General features: G+C 46.7%; 1 protein-coding gene and 1 pseudogene across 1 annotated transcript; one reads left to right on the forward strand and one right to left on the reverse strand.

Annotated features, from left to right (window-relative positions):
* Window positions 1-1,183: 1,183 nt before the first annotated feature.
* Window positions 1,184-2,164, reverse strand: LOC125628867 (olfactory receptor 5J3). The gene has a single exon (XM_048834098.2). The coding sequence runs from the start codon at window positions 2,126-2,128 to the stop codon at window positions 1,184-1,186; it is 945 nt and encodes a 314-aa protein (XP_048690055.2). The 5' UTR covers window positions 2,129-2,164.
* A 5,315-nt stretch (window positions 2,165-7,479) lies between these two features.
* LOC142072278 (olfactory receptor 5AR1-like) lies at window positions 7,480-8,419 on the forward strand (annotated as a pseudogene).
* The last annotated feature ends 2,740 nt before the right edge of the window (window positions 8,420-11,159 follow it).

Below are 11,159 nucleotides of genomic sequence, written 5' to 3' on the forward strand. Positions count from 1 at the left end.
AATCTTATTGAATTAAATGTATGTATCATGGTGTGCTAGGGACTGTATTTGATTACATGGGACAGGAGGACGACCACCCTCCAAAAATTAAGAACAGGTTGGAGAGGCAAATTTACTCAAGTTGTAACACCTCCAGAGAGCTACCACCACCTGGAGAGAGGCTTACATATGCTTGTTCAAACTGGATTCTTTAAGGGTCAATGGACAAAGAAGGGAGTTTGAATTAAATAGCCTTAGTTAAAACTGATTCAGAGCCTTATTTCTAGTGCTCCAAATAGACAGGACCGTCTGTCCAAGGGCTGCCTCAATCCTTCCTGGGAAGGTTTGGAAGGACATGGCCCAGTCTGTGTGTTTGTTCTGAGCAAAAGGTGGTGTGAGCTTTTAACCACAGAAAAAAATCTTTGGTGGTAAGGTTTGAATTACTGTTCAGTATCTAGAGCCCTTGTTGGAGCTGGGGTGATCTCTGGTGAGGTTGTTAGCATGTATGTAGGATCTTTTATTGCTTTTAAAGTTTTCTCTATAACACTTTCCCCTTGAGAATAAATTTGTTTGCTTAGAAAGAGTGGTGTGGTAACTTATAACACCATTGTCTATCTCAGGAGAAAAGTATAGCAGGTTGGCTTAGGCAGTCTGGCTTACTGGGGAATTCACAGTGTAGGTGGGGAACTGTGGAGCCTCAAAAAACCCCAATCAAGAGGGTGAGAGGTGTACATCTCCACCCAAGAGAGGTGACAGCTGAGGAACTGGAAAACCTAAAAGCAGGTGTCCTTGCTGGGGGGGTTACAGGTTCAAGGGTCCTGAATGAGACAGACTCCACTCCCCTTGGAATTTCTCTGGAGTTTAGTCTCAGGGACTTGCCTTAATCACCCCCCCCCACCCCCGCAGGTTTTAGTTCTGGAAGGAGCTGCAGAACCCCCCCCCCCAGTGGAGTAGAACATAGTCATACATAAATCATTCATACAATGCAAGTTAATATAATGGTCCCAAAGATACTGCATGGGGTCGCAATATCTGTCACACCAGATCTTCTGAGTGTCTTATCTGTTGGACAATGCCACCTCTAAAACATTTTTCTTAAAACTTGAACACATTAGAGTTTTTATTTTCATTATAAAATTACATAGAGTGGAAGGGAATGGAAAGAACATTGTCACTTTAGTTCAAAACATGATTAAATTATTCATCAAAGATGCTGAGAGAACTTTCTTCTCTCTAACATTCTCCCCAGGGCGTCCTTCACCTCCTTGTTCCTCAGGCTGTAGATCAGGGGGTTCAGCATGGGGATCACCATCGTGTAGAACACAGAGATCACCTGGTCCCGCACCAGTGAGGAGGTGGAACTGGGTTGTAAGTAGATAAAGAACGTTGTCCCATAGCATATAGCTACGGCTGTCAGGTGGGAGGTGCAGGTGGAGAAGGCTTTGTGCCTGCCCTCGGAGGAGCGGATCCTCAGTATGGCAGCAGTAACATACAGATATGAGAAGAGGATGATCAGCATGGTTGTCAGTTGTATGGAACCAGTAAAGATAGAAAGCAGCATTTCATTTGCGTGAGTGTCGGTGCAGGAGAGCCGCATGAGCGGAAGGACATCACAAACGTAATGATCAATTACATTGGGCCCACAGAAGGACAGCTGAAAGGTGCAGCTGGTAAACACGGTTGCATTTGCAACCCCAGCCATGTAGGAGCCAGCCAAGAGCCAGATGCAGGACCTCTCAGATATGATGAGCTGATAGAGCAGTGGATTACAGATGGCCACATAACGGTCATAGGCCATCACCGCAAGGAGGAAGGACTCAGTGGTGGCAAAGGCAGCAAAAAAGTACATCTGTGCAGCACATCCAGCGTAGGAAATGGCCTTACTCTCCCTTGAGAGGCTCACCAGCACCCTGGGGGTGATGGATGAGGAGTAGCCAAGGTCAACGAGTGACAAGTTGCTGAGCAAGAGATACATGGGGGTGTGAAATCGGGAGTCCGTCCAGATTAGGGCAATCATCCCAAAATTCCCCAGCAAGGTGAGAACATAGATCACCAGAAATATGAGGAAGAGGGTAACCTGCAGTTCTGGATGGTCAGTGAATCCTGCAAGGATGAATTCAGTCACGGTAGTGTCATTTCCCTGGGCCATTGCTTCACATGGGCTTTGAGGAGAGACATGCACAGAGGGAATTTCTGTAGAAATAAAAAACAGTGTGAGGACCTGGAATTCCGTATGACCAATGACAGCATTTTAGTCCATTTGAGACCCTTGTTTGCTGAAAGTAAGAATATTTTTACCCATGTGTGCGTATCTCATTCTTTCTCTTTTGATGTGGACAATCTGCAAAGAGCAACTATTGGCAAAAAACTGTAGCATAGTGCCGACTTGATTGCCAGAGGGTGAAGTTCACTGTTGGCTCAGTTGGAAAACCTTTTCCCCCCACAGCAGAAATCTAGAGAGTTTGCATTACAGCTGGGTGGTTGGGGTTTTTTTTTGGGGGGGGTGGGGGGCTGTTTTGTTTTTTGGTTCAGTGGCTGACCTGAAAAATCCCAAAATAACAGCAACTTGTTCCCTTCTCCCGCAAAATAAATCATTTCGTTGTCAGGTTTTTACCCTCTTCTCCCTTTTTTTTTCAAGTTAAATCTAACAGATTTTTGGAAACAAAACGTCATTTCAAAACAAAACCTTGAAACACATTATTTCAAAAATGTCAAAATTGAAATAGTTCACCTTTTTATTTCAGAATAACTCCGTTGGAAGATTATTTCTGTGACCCTTACACTCCCAGTATTGTGTTGCCAGGGCTAACACTGTTGCTTTGGTGTGAATGATCCTTGGCGTCAATTCTGGTGCCTCCTCCTGGAAATCTCATAGGCATTATTAACCTCTAGCCAGTGCAGGGCAGTTGCCGAACCTGTAAAGCTCAGACGATGAACTGGAATGTATACACTACCCATTGGGATCTTACAGGGTGGCCTCATACAAGGGGGCGAGAGGAGAAAGGACTCAGAGTTTGGACGGACAGTTAATAACTACAGCACAGGAAATGAATCAAAAACATTCTGCTGTTATCTGCAGCACCATCCCTCTCCCCAGACACAGCCCAAGCCCAGGCTACAGCTGAGCGACACAACGATTCACCTGCTGTGTACTGCTGGTGGGTCTGCACCCAGGGCTGCTCCTTAGATTCTGGATGTAGCAGCTTCAGCTGAAGGGGTCGTTTCCTACATAAGTAGCTCTCATATCAGTTAGGAAGTTTTAGGTCAAAATTATACCTTCAAACCGACTTTCCAGTGGATTGTGAGATTTTTTCTTGCTGCTCGCAACAGGCTTTTACTCTTCCCCCCTCCCTCCCGCAGTGCTACACCCAGACAAAGCAAACCTACCTGCGTAAGGATGAATCATTTATGTGATGGGTCCAAGAGATTCCCATCTGGAGGAAGGGCAGGGGGCTGAGTTATATTCCCTTACAGTCTGTTGGGACCTTAAGTCTCTCCAGGCTCGGACCGTCAGACAAAGGAGCTTCAGCTATCTTCTTGTTGCTGGGGCCAAGTGTATTTGTGGAGAAGTGATTTGTATAACACCGTGCCAGGCCGTTGTGATGCGTGTCGGTAATTGGTCCCAGTGTGTCCCTAGATCGCTGAGACTGAGTGATTCAAAGCACTGGGAATGGAATATGGAGACTTTTCAATGCTAGGTGTTGTGCAGGTTGGGCAGATTGGATGGCTCAAGAGATTGGGAATTATCGAGAGGTTCAGAGCTACATTGTGCTTTGATCACCTGCTCTGTGTAAGGGGCAGTGCTTAACTACACCACCCCAGGAGGAGGTCAGGGATTGAATTGTGACTCAGGTGCTGGAGCCGATCGCTACCCTCACCTATGTGGGCTCATTGAGACAGAGGGGAAGAGGCAATGCTCTGCCAACTTTCCACCCACCTGTGTGTCTGCTGTGCAGCCCCCACTTTCCCCATTGTGTCCCCTACGTAGGGTCAAGTCTGTGGGGTCCTGCTCCTCTTTGTGTGTGAATGACCCCCATAGAGCTAGGCCAGGCTCTGGCTCTCAGAATGTATGTCTGTTTTGTTTAAGCATCCAAACTTTTCTGTGCACAGCAAACATCTGGAACCTATAACACTGGGCTGGCAATGAGCAAAAAGTGGGTGGCAAACATCCACTTTCTCACGAGAGTCCCAGCACCTCTACTCCTGGTCTCAGTTGGACACTGAAAACACTAAGTCCATGTCTACACTGGTAATTGAAAGACAAAACTTTTGTCATTCACAGGTACTTAACCTTCCCCCACCCCTCGAAAGACAAAAGTTTGCTGTGAGAAGTGCCTGTGTGAACGACCGCGTTGTCAGCAGATCCCACTCATTGGGGGTAGAAGTATTTTGTTGGCAAAAGTGCCGACCAACAGTGTTCACACAAGCCCAACTTTTAGCAACCCAGCCATGTCACTAAAAGCTGTGTAGCATAGACATAGTCTAAGGCATACAAATATATGTGAGTGTTTCAGAATCTTAAACCAACTCATGTCTGAACGTGAAGAAGAGGTGGGGTCTATGCGGGGGGTCGATGGTTTGTTCTGGGTGGGGGGGTTGGAACAAGTTCATTCATATTCATAGGGAATATATATTTAACATACACAGAGAGGAACCAAATGCCAGAATGACTTTCATTCTGGATGAAGGAAAACAGAACAAGAAAGAACGAATGTAAGTCCTCAGGCGACAGCACAGTGGGTGTATGTCTTTGTCCTCAGTCACGTGATGCATCACCTCTGCCTTACAAAATAGCCGCTGCCTCTGCAGACAGCAGATTTTTTGATAATGGAATCGTCAGGAGAGGGAACAAGGGGGTGTTCATTCTCTCACTCTTCGGCAACTGTGCCCAGGCTGCCTACCGGGGTCCCAGCCAGAGCCAGTTATCACTCTATGGTTATTCGGTTGGGTTGGGTGGGGATATAAATACCTGAACGTTAGCAATTTCTGGGATTATCAAAGAGGCTTGAGGGAGTTCGGAGCCCAAATCTCCATTAGAATTCAATGGAAGTTGGGTTCCTAAGTCTCTTAGCTGAGCACAACTGAGACCAGCAACTCAACTTTCAAGATAACATCTTCCTCGGGGGAGAGGGGGAGGAATTAACCCATCATAGATTTTGCAGAGGGGCTTTCTTGAGGTCTAGCAGGCCTAGTGGTCAGGCTGCTGCCAAACTATCTCTCTGAGTTTTGGGATGGGTTTTCTGGGCAGCCTGGTGGGCCCAGCAGCCAAGTCACAGTTTATCACCTCCCCACTACCCCTAGATCCCTCTGAGGTCTCTGGGGGTGGATGGAGGAGAAGAAAAGGGTAGGGGGATCCAGGCTCTCCCTCTCCACCAGGTCCTGAAGTCTAGCAGGAGCTTCTACTCTCCCTCCCCCCAGAAAAACCTCCTCACAGCCAAGCTCTCTAATTGTGTCCCCTCTTCAAACAATTGCCTCCACTGACTCCGTGTTAATCCTTGTGCTGGTCCTGCATCCTCGACCTGCAGGAGGCCACGTGATTGGAGGACTGGTCTGATCTGTACAGACAGAGAAACAGGAGACAAGGAGATGATGTAAAGATAGTGAAGGGACTGACATTCAGCTCCTGCCTTCTGTGGCCATGGGCATCCTTGCCAAAGGGGCAGTGGCTGAGGAGAGCTGGGCAGTGGAACATGAGGATGCCAAAATTATTGGACCAGAGAGTGCGAGTGGTTCGGGCACACACCTCATGGGAAGGAGACCCTGGGTCCAGTCCCCCTGCGCCAATCGCTCTTTATTTATCCACAATGGAACAGCTTCAACAGGAGAGACACGCTATCCCAGAGGCCTGAGGTTAGAGCGCTCTCCTGAGAGGTGGGAGATACCTGTTTAAATCCTTTCTTTCCTCTCTGCCAGGGAAGGGGAATGGAACTTGGGTCTCCCACATCCCGGGCGAGTTCTCTAACCACTGGGCCAAAAGTTATCATGGGGGCAGGAGCACCACACCTGCCTCCTTCCGCCATTTTGTGTAGAACGAGGCCAGTGTCCAATTCATTCCCTCAAGAAACTGCTACGAAGCCAGGAGAGGGGTACCTGTGTGTGGGTTGCTAGTAGAGAGAGTCACATAAATCCAGGTGGAATGGAGGTGCCGATCTGTGAGGAAGGGGCAGTGCTTCGCAAATCAGTGGGTCCCACTGGCAAGCTTAGGGGACTTCCCACCTGGCATCCTGTGGGCTGTTGTGGAATGCATTTTAAGGTGCCTATCTGTCCCCATTCATTGTACAGGGAGACTGTGGAAGCTCCTTCGCTGGAGGTTTTCAAAAGGAGGCTAGAGAGCCATCTGCCTTGGATGGTTTGGGCACAACAAATCCTGCCTCTTGGTAGGGGGTGAGACTGGATGACCCTTGCAGTCCCTTCGACCGCTACGGTTCTATGATTCTACAGGGAGGTACCTAACTTGGCTTTCTGGATTGCACTGCTGTGCTTGTTTTTGTTTAGGCACCTAAACATGAGGTGCCAGGATGCTCGGAGCTGCAATTTCTGAGTCCTTGCATGGATTCCAGACTATGAGACTTAAACACTGCGGGCCAGACGATCATCCCCATGGACATGCCAAATAGCATCAGAACCCACCATTGCTCCCGTCGAAGTGAATAGCACCACTGCCCGGCTGGGGTAAGTTTGCTGCTAACATGAGGAAATGTATTGGATCTGGTGCTCTGAGTGAAGGAACTTTGTTTTTTCTTCAGAAAGGCAGGGTTGTAAAACTCAGCTTGCAATAAACATGGCCGTGCAGCTTTAAGAGCTGAGTCACTGCAGTAATGTGAGGAGTGGAAATAGAGAAAGAGGGTCAGTTTTCTGGAGGGACCTAGTTTATTGTGACATCAGGAGCTCAGGAGTGTGAACAGGGGTCAGGCTACTTGTGCACAAATGCTAGAGGCTCTGCATAGAACGCTGGGTAGCCCCAGGCTGCTGAATAAAGTTCTCTTTCCTGCAACTCCCTGCCTGCCCATATCCCTTATTGCTAATGAAACAACTAGCCTGGCTCCATAACAGACAGTGCATAAGCACCCATGCCTCATATACGTTCACACCCCATGTAGTACTTTGCCCTGCAAAAAGTCTCATTGCGCAGTGGTCTCACTAATTGATGTGGGTGATTGTATTAGTATCTGACCGTGGAAACGACATTGTGCAGGTGTGTGGGTTGTCAGCTGCAAAGATTGATCTCAAGAGCATGAGCCACCGCTCCCTGAGCTAGAAAACCTAGCTTGAAGCCACTGCTGGACTCCAAATACTACATGTAGTCCAGACAGTGGAGGGAAACAGAGATCTTCATGGTGGGTGTGAGGCTTATGGAATCCTGAGATGGATCCACTGCCTAGAGTTTATGCTTTGTTGAAAGTAACAGAGTTTGAGGTGTTTGCATTCAGCCCTCATTTGTCTCCTTTTTTAGTGTAGGCCTCACTTTCTCACCTGCAGTGGAGAGTGTGTCTGGGATAAATGACGGAGAGGAATCACACTGCAGTGAGTGAGTTTGTCTTGTTGGGATTCACACAAGACCCAAAGCTGCAGGTCATCCTCCTTGTGATGTTTCTGTTGATCTACCTGCTGATCCTAGTGGGGAACCTCACCTTGGTCACCTTAATCAGGACTGACTACCAGCTTCACAACCCCATGTACTTTTTCATCAGCAACCTGGCCCTCTTAGATGTTGATTACACCACCATTATCACTTCCAGCATACTGATTACTTTAGTATCAGTGAGAAAAGTCATTTTGTTCCCTGGGTGTGCTCTGCAATTCTTCTTCTTATGCATCGCATTGTCCTGTGAATGGTACCTCTTGGGTGTCATGGCATACGATCGCTTCATGGCCATCTGCAACCCATTGCGCTACACTGTCATCATGTCCAAGCGGTTTTGCATGCTGCTGGTGCTGGGGTCGTACCTAATGGGCTGCGTGAGTGCAATTGTTCAAACTATGTTTATATTCCTTTTGTCCTTCTGCGACTCGTATGCCATCAACCGTTTCTTCTGTGACGTACCCCCCCATCCTGAAACTGTCCTGCTCTGACACCCACATCACAGACATTGTTCATTTCACCTGTACCACTGTGGTGGTAACACCTACTATCTTGATCATCCTTATCTCCTACATCTACATTGTGGTCGCTATCCTAAGGATCAACTCTGCCTAGGGCCAACTCAAAGCTTTCTCCACCTGCGCCTCCCACCTGATGGCCATCACCATCTTCTACGGAACAGGCGCTTTCATGTATATACGGCCCAGTTCAAAGTACCCCATAGATCAGGACAAAATAATTTCTTTGTTTTATACCCTTGTGATCCCCATGTTGAACCCCCTGATCTACAGCCTGAGGAACAAGGAAGTGAAAGAGGCCTTTATGAGGATGTTACACAGGAAGATTTATTCTCTGTGAATTTAAATGTTGGGAATGGGTTTTTTAATGGTAAACAGGAGTGTAAGTGGGCAGTGAGTTCTTTACATCATTATCTTGGTTTTTGTGGATAACCAGCCCTGTTCGTCTTGCACCAAAAAGAACTAAGGGGCAGGTTTTCCAAGGAGATCTGCACCAGACAGCTATGATTTGGCAACTCATCAAGTAGCCAGCTTCTCAGAGCTGCTCAACTCCCAGTTAGGAACCATTTTGTGCTAAGGCCACGTTGCCATCCTCAAGGGAAGGGCAGGCTGGTCCCGTGGTTCAGGCACTGGCTGAGGACATAGAAAACCTGGGTTCAATTTCTGGGTCCACAATGGACTTCCTGTGTGACCTTGGGCAAGTCACTTAGCCTCTCTGTGCCTCTGTTCTCCATCCTTACAACGGGGATGGTGGCACTGCCCAGTCTCCCGGAGTGCTGAGAGGGGAGAAACGTTAAAGAAAAAGACAGTAAAGTGCTCAGAGAGCTACTGATGTAAGCAATAGGCATTATTTTTATTATTATTTATTGATTTATTAAGTGTTTTAAAAGCATAAGCTGGGTTCTCTAATAATGAGAGTGGCTGAAAAATCATTTATATTTCATAATAATAATGAGGTGTGTGTGCTCATTATTTGCCTTCTAGTTTTTGAATATTTGAGTTATTCGAACTAGTGAATATTTGGGTGAACTATGGTCATGTTTGGAAGATTTCATAACAGGGTCTTTCCTAGCGTTACGGGCATGTGCCAGTGAGCCACTTAGGGGCATTTCATCACTGCCTTATACAGTACTAGTCCACCTATTTTGTACAACCTTCTACTTACTCACCAACAGCCCTTTCTGTTTCATGGATGTCCACATATAATTTACATCTGATAGTTGGCTGATTGTCGAAGCTAAAAGTTTTGTATGGGTTTGTTCTTCTCAGGTTTCTAAGGATCACCTGACAATTTGGTCCCATACATACATCAGTGACAGAAATGACAAACACAGGCATGGTGTTGAGACTATCGCATTAACTTTTAAAATGTTATCTGTATGTCGGTGAGCAAAAACTCAGGAAACATGACAACATCATAGATTGTCATATTAAGAGGTGCCCAGAAAATGTTCATAGCCCTTTGTATTCAATAAGTGTTATATGTATTTGTGTGTTCTGGTTTCGCTGGGTGGGTGTGATGTGTTGGATCACAGAAACCCCCCTGGGAGCTGCCAACTGATGTGCCAAGACTCCTTCTGCCCCTGCTTCCTTGCCCTTCCCAGGTTAGGACTCCAGAGCCCTACCTGGTTTGAGCCAGATCCGCTAGCCTGCTGCAAACCCAGACCCGGTCTGAACCATGTCCCCTAACAGCTGTAGGCTTACTTGGAAGCAGCTTAGGAAGTGTTCCTGTCTTTAGCACTCAGATGCTCAACTCCCAATGGGGTCCAAATCTTAAATAAATCCGTTTTACCCTGTATGAAGCTTATACAGGGTAAACTCATAGATTGTTCGCCCTCTCTAGCACTGATAGAGAGATATGCACAGCTGTTTTCACCCCTCCCCCAGATACTAATATGTACTCCAGGTTAATTAATGAGTAAAAAGTGATTTTAAGTACTGAAAGTAGGATTTAAGTGGTTCCAAGTAGTAACAGACAGAACAAAGTGAATTCCCAAGTAAAATAAAATAAAACACGCTGATCTATCTCTAATACAGTAATAAAACTGAATACAGATAAAAGCCTCACCCTCAGCAAAGTTTCCATGAGCTTCCTTTTACAGACTAGACTCCCCCTACTCTGGGTCCAGAAATCACTCTCACTCCCCTGTAGTCACTGTCCTCTGTTCCAGTTTCTTTCAGGTACCCTTGGGGGTGGAGAGGCTATCCCTTGAGCCAGCTGAAGACAAAATGGAGGGGTCTCCCAGGGATTTTTATAGACTTTGTCCTCTGGGTGGACACCCCTCCCTCTCCCTGTGTAGAATCCAGTTACAAGATGGAGTTTTGCAGTCACATGGGCAAGTCACATGTCCCTGCAAGACTGAGTTCCTTTCCAGTCAAGCCACATTCCTGGGAAAGCTCAGATGTGGATTGGCGTCTCCAAATTCATTGTTGGCTTAAGTGGTTCTTGACTGGGCACTTCCTGAGAATAGTCTTCTCTTAGAAATCTGATGAAATACTTTTACCAAGGCTACCCAGAAATCAAGCAAGTACACAGCCAATATTCATAACCTCGATCACAAAAATGATACATGCGTACAAATAGGAGGAATAGATTCAGCAGATGACAACCTCTACAGAGACATGCTACGTGGCATATGTCGCACAAAACATATTCCAGTTCTATCACATATACATTTATAAGCATCTCCCCATATAGCACGATGGGGTGCACCATCACAGTGGGTTTCCCACGGAATCTGGAGTCACTCGGGGTGAGTTAGGCAAAACCTAGCCTATAAAGCTTTGTCCTTTGGAATAAGTAGCAGTGATTGGTTTTACCTGTTTCAGGAGGCCTGAAAAACAAAGAAAGCCTTTTGGGTACAAAGACTGAATTGAAATTAAGAGGGGCCCTTGTTTTGATCCAGCAAACTGGCACGAGCCATTAATCAAGAGCACAAAACCTACCTGGAGGGATTTTAAGACTGGAACCTGCCAGCTCTCCATGTGGATGGTGGTTGGGCCTTGGTAAGCCAAATGAGCATTTTTTAGACCCTTTTATTGTTATGTTTTCTTTGTAATGCACCTTTGCCAGTTGTTGT

This window comes from Caretta caretta, chromosome 6 (assembly GCF_965140235.1).
Source record: "Caretta caretta isolate rCarCar2 chromosome 6, rCarCar1.hap1, whole genome shotgun sequence".
NCBI classification, from domain to species: domain Eukaryota; kingdom Metazoa; phylum Chordata; order Testudines; family Cheloniidae; genus Caretta; species Caretta caretta.